This window comes from Furipterus horrens, unplaced genomic scaffold (genome assembly GCF_987537825.1).
Source record: "Furipterus horrens unplaced genomic scaffold, mFurHor1.1.pri manual_scaffold_3, whole genome shotgun sequence".
NCBI classification, from domain to species: Eukaryota; Metazoa; Chordata; class Mammalia; order Chiroptera; family Furipteridae; genus Furipterus; species Furipterus horrens.
This window is the reverse complement of record NW_028327173.1, coordinates 160,452,690-160,469,411: the sequence shown is the minus strand read 5'-3', so window position 1 is coordinate 160,469,411 and position 16,722 is coordinate 160,452,690. Positions and strand designations below refer to the sequence as shown.

The window sequence follows — 16,722 nt, the reverse complement described above, 5'->3', positions numbered from 1 at the left end:
GCCTCTCACAACAGCGCCTGTACACTGATACAGATAGGTTCCTAGAATACTCACCTAGTGGGGGGAGATTGTACTACAAGGGGCCCACCCTCCAGAAGATAATTCCACGTTTTGGGGGGGTTCCCCCTTATATAGCTTTGTACTTAAGTATGTGTCTTTCACCTTTAGAATGTATATTTTTTGCTGACACTTTCTAAGATCTGTTACCGTTGGATCCTTTTGACTGCTCTCATCTACTTCCAAATGCATATCTTCTGTTTGAACTTGGCTACTTTAACTTTTTCTTTCACATGTTGTGGAATCTGGATTTTATCTGGTGCTTAGTTTCAGTGAAGAGAAAATTTTTAGAATTTGGTTGTTGTGGCTTTGGGTAAATCCCAGCAGGAGAAGGGGAAGTGTTGACTTATGTAGGATGACCACCTGGGAAGTTCTATGTTACTATTTAAAACGGTACCCACCTTCTTTGCTCTGAAAATCCTATCTAAATTTTTAGGTACTAACAAAGCAACAGAACATAGTCTATGTACTGGGAGAAATGAAAATATGGATGGTGTTTAGATAGTGTCTGCTGCTTGTCAAATTACAGTATATGGCAATAAAGTATTTAATATTGCAGTATGTAATGACCCAGATAAAATGGGGGTAACAGTGAAGGGCTAAAGCTGAATAAAAGATGACCAGTTGATCTTGAACTGTAGCTCAGCCATACCACCTATAACTTACCCTGTCCTCTTACAAAACCTTAAGCCTAACTAAGCCCCATGCTCATTTCTTAAGTTGTTTTCTTGTCTTTTGAATATTTTCTTTAGGATATTTTTCTGTCCTTTCAGTTATTACATCCTTTAACCTATTTCAGTTCACCTTGTCTATTCTTAGTTGTCAGTGGTTTATCATTCAGCTATTTTAAAGGTATATGAAACCTATTTAAAAGATACTGTGAATGTATTTTTATTTTAAAAATCTGATTCTTTTCTGTTAAAAAAAGGAAATAGAATAACAGCAAGCAGTTGATCATCTATTTTACATATCATAATCTATGAGCATTTAGGGTAACTAGCTTTTATAGATGTACCAAATTAGACATTTTTAAAGATTATAAACTATGCAGCACACTCTATTGCAGATTATTTTTTAGATTTCAGAAAAGAATCAAGTCTCAAATATGAAACACAGTAACTTCTACAGCCCGAATGCCAGATTATTTTTGAGTATATAAGATTATCCACGTTTCTAATTAGGGAGACTATCCTGTATTACATAATTTTTGTGTATTATAATTTTTTTCCACTGTTTCTGAGGTCATCTCTAATAAAGCTGTAAATAAGGTGAGGAGTTTGTCTATCAAACTGATGCTACTGATAACATTATTTGTAGTAAGACAGATATTTTGAATTGTTTTTCAAATAGTGCTGGTAGATTTACTGTGAACCATCTTTTTTTCCATTTCTTCTTAAAGTAAAAAACCGCATTTTTAAGAAAAACATCCTGGCGGAGGTCCTTAGAAATAGTCTGACTTTCTTAAAGTTTGAGCTCTTAAATATTATGTGTCTCAAGAAGAATCAAGAAACATGTATAGAAAAACATTTCTCACTTTCCTCTTTTTGTTGTGGTTTCATTTCAATTGTATTTATTCTAACTAGAGTAGACTATAGAGGATCATATTGTATTAGAGAGTTAATGTATTAGTCCTGATTTAGTTTATGGGTGCAGCCTTAAACAGAAGTTTTGTCCATTTTTGTGGGTCCATTCTATTCAATATTTTTCCCTCTCTTTTTGATCTATTTTAGGTTTTGTGGGGGCTTGGGGTTTTTTTTTTTTTCCTTCATAGGTTTCAAAACTGACAAGTGGACAAAATAAGTGCAATTAAGGAACTGTTACAGGTCTGTTGTGGATCAAAGGCCCAGATTCCCAAGTGACACAGAAAGTTTCATCAATAATCTAACATTTCACTGTGACAGGAGAGGAAGTGGATGTTGTTATCTTAGAAATGGAATACAGTTGCTTTTAGGTTTTCAAACTTTCTAATGTTACTCGTCGTCGGCAGCCGTCCGTCTCGAGAGACGATGTTTAACTGGGGCCTACATCTTGATATTGAGGTTTATTGGTAAGAAGTGGGCCAGGAATTAATTAGCATTTTGACAAGCACTTCTAGATTTTCCTAATGCAGGTCTTCTTTGGATTGCTCTCTGAGAAAACTGCTGTAAAGAAATATTACAACTAAAAATTATGTAAATAAATTAACTCGTTACATCTGTTGGGGCAAAAAGCTCATGTATGGAAATGTTCTGCATTAAAACCAGTTTATATAATATCTTGATTTTATTCGTAAGGAACTAAATTTTTGCTTCAAATATATAATCATATATCAAAATGTAACTGTTGAAGTTTTCAAGACATAATTGATGCTTCTTTCTTTTTTCCTCATATGTTTTATAGCACCTTGAGTCTGGGGAATGGCAGGTTAACTGTGCTCAATGTCCAGTTCCAACCAGTTACACAATATACTGTTACTTGATAAATAACACACACACATATTTTTTAGTATATTTTATTGATTATGCTGTTACAGTTGTCCCGATTTCTTTTCCCTTTGCTCCCCTCCACCCAGCATCCCCCCTACTTCCAGCAATCCTACCCCCCTTAGTTCATGTCCATGGGTCATGCATATATGCTCTTTTTGGCTTTACCCTTTCCTGTACTATTCTTAACATCCCTGTGTCTATTCTGCACACACCAACTATGCTTCTTATTCCCTGCACCATTTCCCCCCATTACCCCCTTTCCCCTACCAGCTGACACCCCTCCACATGTACCTATGATTCTGTTCCTACTCTGGTCGTCTGCTAAGTTTGCTTTTGTTTTTATTTTTTAGATTCTGTTGTTGATAGTTGTGAGTTTGGTATCATCTTCATGTTCATAGTTTTGATCTTCTTTTTTCCTAAATAAGTCCCTTTCACATTTCATATAATAATGGCTTAGTGATGATTGTACTCCTTTAGCTTTACCTTGTCTGGGAAGCACTTTATCTGCCCTTCCATTCTGAATGATAGCTTTGCTGGACAGAGTAATCTTGGTTGTAGATTTTTGCTTTTCATCACTTTGAATACTTCTTGCCAGCCCCTTCTTGCCTGCAAAGTTTCGTTTGAGAAATCAACTGCTTTTTAAGATTTTCTCTTTATCTTGAACCTTTGGCATTTTAATTACGATGTGTCTTGGTGTGGTCCTCTTTGGGTCTAGCTTGTTTGGGATTCTCTTTGTTTCCTGGACTTTTATGTCTTTCTTTAACCAAATTAAAAAAGGGTGAAAGGGTGAAGTGGGAGAGCTTGTATGTACGACCCATGAGCATGGACATGGCGGGGGGGATTGCTGGGGGAGGGGGGGTACTGAGTGGAGGGTAGCAAAGGGGAGAAAATTGGAACTGTTGTAACAATATAATCAATAAAATAAACTTTAAAAAAAAGTTTTCCTTCATTATTTTTTCACATAAGTTTTCCATTTTTTGCTCTCCCTTTTCTCCTTATGGCACCCCTGTGATTCAGATGTTGGCATGTTTGAAGTTGTCCCAGAGGTCCTAAGCCTCTCCTCACTTTCTTCAATTCTTGTTTACTCCATCTGTACTGGTTGACCTTTTATTTCTTCCTTATGTTCCAATTTGTTGATTTGAATCCTGGTTTCCTTCCCTTCACTATTGGTTTTGTGTGGGTGTTGCTTTGTTTCACTTAGCATAGCCTTCATTTTTTCCCTATGCATTTATCATACTTAATCTTGTCTGTCATGTCTCTGAGCATCTCTATCACCAGTGTTTTGAACTCTACATCTGTGAGGTTTGCTATCTCCCCGTCACTCAGTTCTCCTACTGGAACCTTGATCTGCCTCCCTTTTTGGGCCATACTTCTCTGTCTCCTCAACTTGACAGCTTTCTGTGTTTGCCTCTGTCTTGGGTACAGCTTTAGTGTTTGTTATGTTTATAGGGGCAGAGCCTTAGGTACTTATTAGTGCAGAATGACCAGTTTCCCAACGTTGTGGCACTGTATGTGTGGGAGGGGTTTGAGAGGGGAAAATGCCGCTTGTCTAGTATTTGCCCCTTTTCCAGGCACTTCTCCCATTTCCTGTACTAAACAAGGTGACTGTTGAGAGACTGGCAGTTTCTTCCTCCGCCCCAACCCCCACTGGTTTGCACAGTCAGAAGTAATGTGGCTCTATTTTCCCTGGTGCTGGAACCATGTGCTCTTTGGTCTGGTCTGGATCTGGAATCACTTCCCAGGCTTCTCTCTCTACTTTTAAAATGTATGACTGCACCTTCCACCATGGCTAAAGCCCTAGTACCGCCGCCACACTATGCCCTCTTCACCCCAGTTCTGCCCCTTCTACTTGTCTGGCTATTTCTTCATTTCTTTTTCTGTTTAACTTCAAGTAGTTCAGTGTTCTGGAACTTCCGGTTGTTGTTGTTTTTAGTTTTGAGGTAGTTGTAAATTCCCTCTTAGTTGTGAGGCAGATGCAGCATGTCTACCTATGCCTTCCTCATGGCCAGATAACATATATATTGTAGCACATAAAATTACATTTCCTTTCTATACTCTTATCTTGACATGGATATGAAGTAAGTGATTTTTGATTTAGGTTAGTTAATTTAAGTATTTAAATTATTATTAAGTACATCTGAAAAGGTAAATTGCAAGGCAAAAACTTTTACTACAATAAGCCAAGTCCTGATTTTAAGGTTTTTCTCTTTTTGTTTATTAAGATAATAGATGTTTATTGTTTGAGATTTTTAGACTATGTATATGCACCACAAACTTTTGGTGAATATTTTTCCAAAGATATTACCAAGCGTAGTTTTACATGGTCTGGCTTTAGATGTAAACACAGAATCTTTTTTTTTTTCTTTTTGTATCTGTTTTTTAAAGGATAAATAAGGCTTCTATTTTTTTCTCTTTCAGTACTGTTGTCCAGACATGATAAATAACTTTTTGGGACTGGCTAAAACAGAATTTTCAAGTACAGCAAATGAAAACAAGACTATTGATTCAGAGAAAGGAAAATTGATCATGTTAGTTAATGACTTTTATTATGGAAAACATGAAGGAGATATCCAGGAAGAACAGAAGACTCACACAACCTTTAAATGCTTCAGCTGCTTGAAAATTCTTAAAAATAATATTAGGTATGTAAATACTTATTTTTATTTCTGTTTGAAAATTGAAATGTTGCAGATACAAATGTTGTGTCTTTATCTTGCATTTTTCTTTAACACTTTCTACTAAGAACAAAGGCAGATTCTCTTGTTGAAAAGCTTTTGTCCTTTCTGGTATTTTAGAGTTGACTCCTGGATCTACTTGTATTTCTTTAAGATAACCTAAGAAAGGATGAACATTATTTCAAAGCAAAATAACTTTTTTTCCCTATGTTATCTGTGATCTAGGAATTTTTATGAGATAATTTTTATTTTTAGCTGCTTTTGAATTTTATTTATTATTTTTACAAGAACCACTTTATATTTTGTCCAGTTTGACATCCTGCATACTAATCTTATTTAATGGTCAAAATTTTCAATTGATATTTATAATTTTTAGGACATTTACCTTGCAGAAAAAGTGGTCTTCTGTAAAGAAGTACCAGTTCTAGGAAGAATCTGCTTTATTTTAAACTTTAACTGCTTTAGAAATTAGATATTTAACTTCCAGTCGAATTTTGAAGATTTTATGCATGTGTGCTTTAAATTTTAGAAACTTATACTTTGTAATCTTTGAGTTACATGGCAAACTACATTAGTAGCTATTATCTTATAAATGAGTTAGTAACAAGAACAGAGTAACAAGACATATTGATTGATATTTTTCATTGGTTATATAGCTTTGCATGTATATTAGGTAAGGTGTTTCCCACAATTTTATTACAAAATATTTTTAAACATTAAGCAACGTTTTAAAAAAATTACAGTGGCCACCTGTATGCTTATCACCTTAATTCTACCATTAACATTTAACTGTACTTCTCTTTATCAAATAATCTATTCACCATTCCTTCAAACTAATTTTTTGTGTGTACATTTCAAAGTAAGTTGTAAACATTAGTGTACTTCCATTAAGTGAGGGGGGTGTGTGTGCGCACATGTATGCCTTTTTAGGTTTACCCTTGATAACTCTTATTTGCATTCATAGGTATCAGTTGGTTACTTCTGGACCCAGTATTTATTTTATTTTCCTGTGAGTTCCTCTTGGGTTCAGAAAGAAACATAGAAAAATCCTGAAATATACTGTGCTATACTTCTATATATTATTTATGGTAGTGTTCTAGTTTTCAAAATTCTTTTGTGAGTTTTCACATTTATCTACTTTTATCAAACTTTAACAGCCATCAGTAGATAATTATCCTAGTAACAGAGATTGTACTTTGTGATATAACACTGAAACAATATTACAGTAGAACTCTGTAACATATGTTCATAGTCTTACCATTTTAATAGTAAAATACACCAGAAAAATTATGTTAGTAAATATGGTAAATTGCATGAAAATATGGTCACTGACTTAGTTTCTTGTTATACCTAAATGTTATGTATACCTGAATCTTAAAATTATTTCAGCAACATTTAGTTTTTCCTTGAAGATTAGCCCATTTAATATTAAACATATGAAAATAAAACATTTATTTTTTTGTTATTTCAGAGGACTAGTTACATATTTCTAGAATATCAGAATACATAGACATTTAAAACAGTGAAATTTTATGACATCCAGGAATTGAACATTTTTTGAAATATTGATTGTTTAGTAAATGTAAGCTAATGAAACACGTGATAATCACAAGTTTATATGTTAAATAATATTTTCTCTTAACAGTAAAAAGTGGAAAGCAAACTGATGTTTGTAGAGAATGGTAAAAAGCTGATAGGTGTAGGTTTCTACTCTCTGCCCAAGAACATACTGTGGTATGGTTTTTTTTCTTACATTGAATGTCGTAAAAAACACTTAAGTTGATTTTATTCTGTGAACATCCTTATAAGAAGTTTGCTTTTTTGTTTGTTTGTTTCCTCATTTTCATCTTTTGTTTTAAGTAGTATGAGCACCTGATGGGAGCTCATACAATAATTGAGAGAAGCTTGTTAGTTAAGAGATTATTTTATATAGATAATACTTTAATTGATTAAAGTTGTTAGCTGAAATTTTAATGGTTCTTGACCTTTTCTCTATATGTAAATATTTAGCCAAGACTAGGATTTTCTATAGTTTTTTTTAGAGCTATTATTAAAACCAAAGGAAGACAAAAAGGTATTCCAAAGTGTTCGTAACCTATTCTGAGAGAAGTAGTGTTGTGGAGGCTTGAAAAAGAGATAAATGTTATGACCTTCATGATGATTGCTACCCAGATTGATGACATTATCACTTTGTTTTAAGATTATGTCCTTTAGGGACTCAAAGTGAATAATTTTTAAGAGTTGCCCCAGCTGAAAACTGTTACTTTGGTTGAATGCTTTCAAACACAGCAAAAAGTTTAAGTAAGCTCTTTTTAATAGGTATCCGCATTTATATTGCACTCTTTGCTGTTGAAGGTCATAGTTCCTGCTCACATGAAGCCTTTTAGAGAAGCTGAAATAGCAGAATGTAAAACTGAAAAATGGACGTTGCCTACAAAGGGCATAGTCTGCAAGTTAAAATGAACAGTCTGTGCTAACAGTAAACCAGTATCATTATAAAACAAAAAGGTTCTTGTAATTGTAGGCATTAAAATTACTATTACGTGCATTTAGGAACCAAGATACAAGTAAAAAATACTAGTAATTTGTTTTTCAGCAGCTGGAATCTATAATATATCTTCCCAGTCTTAGAAGATTATTCTTATGACTCTGTAGCTGGTTTTGGTGGTAGGGTTTCCTTCCTTTTAATATTTTATTTAAAAATGTAAATAGTATTTCATGTATGGAAAAGAAGCCTGCTGTTTTACCTTCAGAAAACATTTTAATAATTTGAAATTACTAGGTTAGAGCAAATTAGTGATATTTCATATTAATTACATTAATGATTTTCTTTTAAATGAAGAAATGGTTCTTTACTTAGCCACTTAAAGAAAATGACTATTTAAACTGCACAATTTTCTAGAGGAATATAAGGCTTTTGAGATTTTATTTTGAATAATATATCTATATTCTAAATTCAGATATTTATTTTGCTTTTAAATCTGAACTTTGCACCTGTTGACTATAGGTTTATGAACCACATGAAACACCATTTGGAACTTGAGAAGCAGAGCAGTGAAAGCTGGGAAAACCACACCACCTGCCAGCACTGCTACCGTCAGTTTCCCACACCATTTCAACTGCAGTGTCACATTGAAAGTACACACACCCCCCATGAATTTTCTAGTAAGTTACTTACTCTTAATATTTGAATAATGGAGATATATGCTTCTTAATGTTGTTGTGGGAATTGAGGTAATGTAAGTAAATTGCTTAGAACATAGTTAACTGTATAACTGTCCGCCATCACCACCAATTCTACTGTTATTATTGGTCTTGTTTATAGATGGATTAAAATGAATTTTATAAATATATGTAACTTTGTTTACCTCAAGAGGATACTTTATTTAAAAATTTTTTTAATTAAAAGAATTGAAGTATAATTAACATATAACAAATTAGTTTCAGGTGTACAACATGATTATTCAATGTGCGTGTGTGTGTGTGTCTTAAAATGATGTGATATCTTTCTCCCTCATACTTTTAGCCATTTGCAAAATCTGTGAATTATCATTTGAAACAGAGCATATTCTTTTACAACATATGAAGGACAATCATAAACCCGGTGAGATGCCATATATTTGCCAGGTATACACATATTTTATTGTGTACTTAAATGTTTTTTTGGTCTGTTTTTCTATCATTTTGGTTACAAGATTTAAACCTATTAGGCCAAGAATCAGCAAGTTTTTTTGTTTTGTTTTTTTTCCTGTAAAGGGCCAGATAGTAAATGTTCAGGCTTTAAGGGTCGTTTATTCTCTGTTGCAACGAATCAACTCTGTCATGAAAGCACAAAGGCAGCTGTAGACAATAAATAAATTAATGAATGTGACTGTGTTTCAATAAAGCCTTATTTATGGACACTGAAATTTGAATTTCATATAATTTTTGTGTGCAATGAAATAGATTTTTTATTTTTCTAACCATTTAGATAAAAGTGGTTAGTAGAATTAAAATTCCTCCTGTAAATAATTTATTAGTAGAAAATCCTGTGACATAATTCATGCATAGTATGTGGAGTCGGTAGAGAGTTGGAATTGGTGCACAAGCCATTGTTTACCTACTCCCAGACTGGACAAAGAGAAGCCCTATGGGAAAAAGACAAATATGTGTATGGATTTATCTTACCATATGGGGAAGAATATAGGTATACAAGGGAAATATGAAATGGTTTTAGATACAGAGGGTCCTAACAAATGCTTTGGGACTAGTATTTTTCCATAATTTGAAGGAATAGGAAAGCAAAGTAAAAATAAATTGTCATTGCAGTAGCCTGGAGACCATTTATAATGTAAAGGAGGATGCTGTTTTATGCAGCAGGAAAAACTTTATAGGACAAGAGGTGTCAGAGCTTGAAAATTCAAGTCAGGATAGGAGGTGATAGATAAGAAGATCTAATAAAAAGAAAGGAATCTAGTTATATTTTGGGAAGTATTTCTAAGCTTTGAAAGATAACTTTTCTGTCTCAAGAATTATCTTCTAGTGCTTTCATTAAAGAGATTCTTGATTTTGTAGGCATCAGAGCTGTATTAGTAGTACATAGTATTCTAAATAAATAACTTATTGTTACTTTGTAATTGCATATCATACATTTTTGAATTAAACTAAACATTCTTTTTATTTGTAGGTTTGCAATTATAGATCATCATCATTTTCTGATGTAGAAACTCATTTTAGAGCATCCCATGAAAACACTAAGAACTTACTATGTCCATTTTGCCTCAAAGTTATTAAAATTGCAACACCCTATATGCATCATTATATGAAGCATCAGGTGAGATTACCAGTTTTTATTTGTTCATGTTGTTTTAGCAAAAAGATAGATTCTGACTTACAGAAACATTGGTTAGATTTGTTGTACAACAGAAGCAACATTGTTCCAAATGACACTATTAATTTGCAGTTTGTGCTGAATTACAATACTTGTGAAACTTGCACTTTGTCTTACTTTTTTTCTGGTGATGTGGCTCATAATGAAAATTGTGAATGATAGCAAGAAATAGGAAACCTAAGGGTTGAAGGAGAAAGGGAAGATGAGTGGAATACGCAAAAGATCAAATATTTCTGGGTCTAGGAGTAGGTGTGGGATTTTGAAGGTAGGTTAAGGAAAAGATGAATTTGAACTCAGAAAGATTGGGGGTTCAATCTTATTTTCATCTTTCTCATAGTACTTAATTTCTACTTTCTTGCCCCCTTATTATGAGAAGACACATTGTCAGCATTGACCAGTGATAAAGGAAACAGTAATAACGCTTATTGCTGAATATACAAATACTGCCAAAGATCTATATTTAGGTCATAACTTGTTTTGTGGATGACTTCTGCCAGTTCTGCTATGTGATATTTGGGACCTAGCATTAGTGCGTATACCCTTCTCTTGAATTCTTATTTTTTGCTTACAGGTTCTTTTCCTGAAGCAATTAGTCATCATTTGTTTGGCCTGAAATCTTTGATGTAACACTGAATCTGTTCTTTAGTGCTTGAAAGAGCACCAGTTCCTTTGCCAAACCCAGAAGTCAATGTATTTACTGAATCTGATCATATAAAAGAGTTTTGACACCTCACTAATCAGCTTATTACATTTTTTATTATTGATTAAATTGGCATGCCAATTCAGCATCAGTTGCTCAATTTGCTTTCAGTTTCAGCCATTAGATAATCATAAAATTGACTTGTGTTTTTTAATTGAGAAAGATCATAAAAGCAGAATTTCCAGATGAATTTGGAATCTCCTATGTTGTGACTTGGATGCTACCCATCCTTGAGAAGTTCTGTCAAGATCTTTTGTATTCTAGATTTCCTTAACAGTGTTCCATCCAGAGTTATCAGACGCTCCCCACCCCCCACATTATTACTGATACATAGATTTGGTAAATGCCTAGATTTATAAAATTAAACAGTTTTGTCTGTTTTTTTATAACAGGACTCCCCAGAGCTTTTAATATGCTAATATAGTATAAATCTTCAAGTAAGGGATATAATTATGTATTATTCCCCAAACTTATTTGGCCACTGAATCTTTTATTTGCAGAATACCTATTAACTTCTCTTGAAGAACAGTTTAGAAAATTATTCTTGGTACTCTATATTTCATCTTCGGCCTTTAATTTTGAAAGGGAAAATGAGATGTCAGACAGTTCTATTTCATTATGGGGCTTTTCCCATAATTTTTCCATATGCTTTACTAAGCTCCAGAGTAAGATGTAGTTGTGGGAATAATGATAATTATGAAAGAAATGTGTGGGCCTACTATGTGGGCTATGTGACTTATAATCAGTTTTATACTCTTAAGTTTTATGTGTTAGCTTGCCTTGGGTGCCCAATTTTTTGTTTGTTTGGGGTACCTGGGAGGTAGATAGCTAGCAGTAGAGAGGGGAAAATATATTAATATGAAGGATTATCAGGCATCCTTCAAGGTAACTACAGTTTATATAATTATTTACAAAAGACTGGAAAAACCTTAGCTGAGCAGGATTATAAACTTGTAATTGAGATGACACATTATTAGTGCAGTATTAGATGATAAGAATTATTGACTCTGGCTCAGTTTGTCTTTGACAATTTTGGTTGTAACTTTTCTTAAGAGGTTCTGTTACTAAGTCTTGGGTGATTTTAGAGCTAACAGCCCCGTTTGTATGACTTAAGATAGTGAAAGTGATTTTGAATGTGTTCAGTATGCTTGTTAGATTTTTAATAAAAACAATAGGCAGTTTAGATGTATAATTATTGGGCAACAGTAGGTGCTTTACATGCATTATCTTCTTTAATCCTTATAATCACCCTCTATGTATTATTATTTCTGACTTACAGATAAGAAAACAAAGTATTAGAGAAAATATCTTGCCCAATGTCAAGTTACCTAATAAAAAGCAGAGTTAATATTTGACTTCAGAGCCCAGGCTTTTGTTGCTATACCACAGTCAGATTTCACATTGGTATTAAGCCTTTAAGAGAAGAAATTACATAAAATCAGAATTACCCTTAAATCCCACAAGTCTCCCAAACAATGTAGGATGCTTGTCAAAAAGTTCAACATAAGCAATTATTTATCTACCCTTGGAATGATCACTATTTCTTTTTTTTTTTAACATCACATTATTAAAGTATGTACTGTATTTTTATCAGCCATAGCATGTTGAAATGCATACATACACAGATATTCATGACATGTGTCTAACTAAGGGAATAATAGATTAATGTAATCTATTTCAGGACTCTTGACAAATGTGTTCATTGAATGAAATATCAGACATTTTGAATTAGTTAAATTGTATTTACTGCTCATACACATTTTCTTTGTCAGTCTCTTGCTTTCTGCCTCACTGTTCATTTACTTAACAGATATTTATTGGTTGCTTTACTGTATGTCAGAGGCTGTTTTAGGTATTTTACAGCAATGAACAAAACAAAGTTTGTACCCTCTGAAATTTGTATAATAGTGAAGAAAGATGATAAATATATGTGTGTTTATATTTGAATGTATATGCATGTTAGCTGGTGATAGGTACTGTAGAAGGAAATGTGGTGGTCAGGGAGTGCCAAGGATTAGGAGGTTTGGGAGTGGAGGAGTGGTTGCTGTTTTGTATATAGAGTATATAGGTCAAATAGGGCCTCTGTGAAGGAAATAAAGGAGTAAGCCATGTGGAAATCTGGGAGAGGTGACATATAGGCAGTGAAGAGAGTGTATACCTAGGGCACTCAGAGAACAACAATAGAGGCCAGTTGTGGCTAGAGCAGAGTAAACTAGTAAGAGGACTAGTAGGAGATAAGATGGTAACAATTGAATGCAGGCCAGTTCATGTAGAGCCTTGTTAACCAGAATCAGGACTTTGGAAAGACCTCAGAGCATTATAAGCATGTGAAAAATCTGCCCTGTTTTAATAGCAGCAGCTATGGGAAGAATTGAATATAGGGAGGAAAGAACATGACAGGGAGAAGATAGGAGGTTATTATAATAGCCCAGGTGAGTGGCTTGGACCAGTATGGTAGCAGTGGTTGAGGTAATGAAAAGTGGAAAGATTATGAAAGTTTTTGAAGGTGAAGCCAACAGGTTTTGTTAATGGGTTGGGCTTGGGATGTGAGAGAGAGTGACAACGTTTCTCGTCCTGAGAATGGAGTTTTTATATACTGTCAAGAATGAAGTTTTCACATACTGTCATATGGGGAAGACTGAATGAAGAACAAATTTGGGGGGCAGGGATATAGGAAAGAAATCCAGAATTCAATTTTGTCCATGTTGATTTGAGATGTTTATTAGACATCAAATAGTGATGTCAAGTAAGCAGTTGGATAGATGGTATTAAAGCCATGAAACTGAATGAGGTAACCTACAGAGGAAGAAAAGATTTCTGGGAACTGGATTCTGGAGAACTTTCTTTCTGATATGTTGTCTTGGTGTCTATTTCGTAGCCAAGTTTCCTCTGTTACCTCCTCTTCCTCGACCAAATGAAGTGAATTTCTTTTAAGTTGCCTGTACCTATTGTATAATCCAATGCACCACCCTTCTAAAATAGTCTTAAGATGGAGCTCGAATAGTAATACAAATACATTATATTTATAGTTGTGTATCACTTTGAACTTTTGAAGGAAGGTAAGAAATGGCTACTATGTACCAGTAATTGTGCTAGGTACTTCTCAGTATATTACCTTATATGAATTTTATAAATGGTTAATTGTATTTAAATGGTAATAGTGGTTTATCTGGCAGATTGCCACTTCAGGGAAAACATTCTTTTGTATTTATTTTGTTTATGTTTATATGTATGGATGTATATACAGATAATTTTATGTCCATCATACATAATTTTTAGATTAACGGGGACATATAGGTAAAGATTGTACCTGATATTATGTAGTGGAAAGAACACTGGATTGGGAGTCTGGCAATGTTACTAATCAGCTATGAGGAAATGATTTAGATTTTTCTTGGGTCATGTTTCCCATCTGTAGAATAATGACAGGCTTGGGTTTGAGGAGGGACTCTGTCAAGGTTCTCAATCAGTGAATAAATTGGGAATAGTTGTTTTGATTTATCCCTCTATAATCACAATGTTCAGTGTAATAGTCGTTAACCATGTGTGACTATTTAAAATGAAATAAATTAAAAATTCTGTTTCTCTGGTGTATTTGGCATATTTCAGGTACTCAGTAATCACCTGTGGCTAGTGGCTACTGTATTGGACAGTGCAGCTCTTGAGCATTTTCATCAGTGCAGAAAATTTTATTAGACAGCACTGCTTTGTATAATCATTTTTGTAACAACTTTCTTTTTTTTTTTTAATGTTTTTTATTGATTATATTGTTACAACAGTTCCAATTTTCTCCCCCTTGTTCCCCTCCCCCCAGCACCCCCCTCCCCCAGCAATCTCCCCCAAGCCCATACCCCTGGTTCGTAAAAATTAACTATCCCCCCCCTCTCAAATATTAGGACCCTTTGTAATCTTGTAAAGGACAATGGGCGAAGGTCTCAAGCTCCTCTAGCTGCTTCAAGCTGGACATGGTCGTCGTCCTACCTACCCTTGGGTCCAGAAAACCCTAATAAGAGTGGGGATGTGGAGGGGAGGGTGGCCTTCCCACATGGGGAAGGATCGTGCAGACTCCAGGTCAGTTGGCTGCCTCCGGTCAACGGCGTGCTTGGTTCAACAGGCTGGCATCCTTGTTGTGTTCTGAGGGCAACAGATTTGGCGAAAAGGGTTAAAAGACATCATTCAATCCATAACTACTAGATGACAAAAGGCAGGGATTAATTTTTCAATGTTCCATATTAGGGAAAAAAAAAAAAAAAAGCTTCTTTGTAAGAAGGTGTGCTAGGCACATCTCGCCTGTCCAAAACCCTTTTGCCCATTATACTTAGTTTGGGCTGAGGTAAATAGTTTAGGTTTTTCCCCCTCTCAGACCTCTGGGCCTTTTCTGTCCAAGCCATTAGGATAGAAAAGAGAAACCCGTTTTAAAGTGAAGCCCACAGACCACCCCATTCTTCCCCAACCCAGCCATTTAGTTCAGCCAAACCGTTGAGTCTCAGGAGGCAGCGCTGCAGAGAGGATTAAGTGAGGCTTATGCGTACAGATAATCACTCAGGTAATGCGATCATAGGCTTATGTCCTTTGAAAACAAAAAAACACGTGTTAATTTATGTAACATAACCCGCAAACAAGTCTCTAAATCTGGAGAAGAAACTTTTAAGACGGTTAGTTGCCCTGTTTTATACTCTACTACTGATCATTGTGATTTTCCTTGAATAATAATTTTTCTCCCTAAGGTTACCCTCCTTGTCTTTAAAGGGACTACATTAAGTCCATTTTTAATTTATCCTGTTCGTTTGCATAAACATAACAAGAGCAGCAAATGATCACTTATGATCTTTAGTTCTGCTTTGCTGGAACTTACCCAAGGAATATTTGGGGTGACCTTCAGTCTGTTCTTCAGGGCACAGAAGCTGTGCCACATATCTGGCATTCATCCTTGCCTGTACACACCTGTTTTTTCCAAGTCTTTCTGGTCTTTCCTTGTGCCTTAAGGTCCCTTCTAGCCATCTTTCAGGAAAACAACCTTCGTTCCTTCCCTGGAAAGATTGCTGCGGACCGCACAACCAACCATGGTACCAGGCCTTTTATCTCACGGGCTTTTATTACCTTTGAAAGTCATTCCCAGTTCCTCAGGGCTTTCTGGTAACAATCTGAGCCCAAGTATGTTTCCTTTAGGCTTGACATTCCAGTCAAAGACTTGGTCAAAAAAAAAAGAACCTCTGTTGACAACTGGTCTTATTAGTTCTATGCAAAGGAACTTATGTCATTATTTACTTGTTTAGAATGCCAAACTCTGGAGGGATCAAATAGGGAGAAAAATGTACAACGTGAAGGAAAATCTTTGTCCTAATATTCACTGAACTGGCATTTCCATTCTTCATATTTTCATTTTTCCCCCACTAAAAAATTTTGGTTTGTTTTTCCATTACAGTTGTCTCACTTTTTTAGCCCTCTTGTTTCCCTGCACCCTGTCCCTCCCCTCCCCCACATTTAGTCCCCACTCAGTTGCACCTGTCTGTGGGTCATTCATATATATACATATTTTTTAACTTGACCCATCCCCTTACACCTTTCTTTTTCTCCCCCCCGCCCCCCTTGTTACTGTTAGTCTACTTCTTGTTTACATACCTCTGGTTCAATTTTGCTCATTTGTTTGTGTTGTTCATTAGTTTCCTGTAATAGGTGACAGCATAAGGTATTTTTCTTTTGTTGCCTGGCTTATTTCACTAAGCATAATTTTCTCTAGTTCCATCCATGTTGTTGCAAATGGTAGAAGTTCCTTCTTTCTTTCTGCTACATAAAATTCCATTGTGTAAATGTACCACAGTTTTTTGATCCACTCATCTACAGATGGGCACTTAGGTTGTTTCCAGCACTTGGCTATTGTAAATAGTGCTGCTATGAACATTGGAGTGCATAGGTTCTTTTGAATTGGTGTTTCGGGATTTTTTGGATATAATC

At 34.8% G+C, this 16,722-nt stretch overlaps 1 protein-coding gene across 2 annotated transcripts in view; it reads left to right on the top strand.

Annotated features, from left to right (window-relative positions):
• The window catches only part of ZNF280D (zinc finger protein 280D), a 101,560-nt gene that overhangs the window by 39,976 nt on the left and 44,862 nt on the right, over positions 1 to 16,722 (top strand). For both annotated transcript variants that reach the window (XM_090270648.1, XM_090270649.1), the window contains exons 8-11: positions 4,941 to 5,164; positions 8,205 to 8,362; positions 8,724 to 8,824; positions 9,864 to 10,010. In XM_090270648.1, the coding sequence (XP_090126774.1) occupies positions 4,941 to 5,164; positions 8,205 to 8,362; positions 8,724 to 8,824; positions 9,864 to 10,010 (630 nt within the window). The remainder of the gene's footprint in view (positions 1 to 4,940; positions 5,165 to 8,204; positions 8,363 to 8,723; positions 8,825 to 9,863; positions 10,011 to 16,722) is intronic.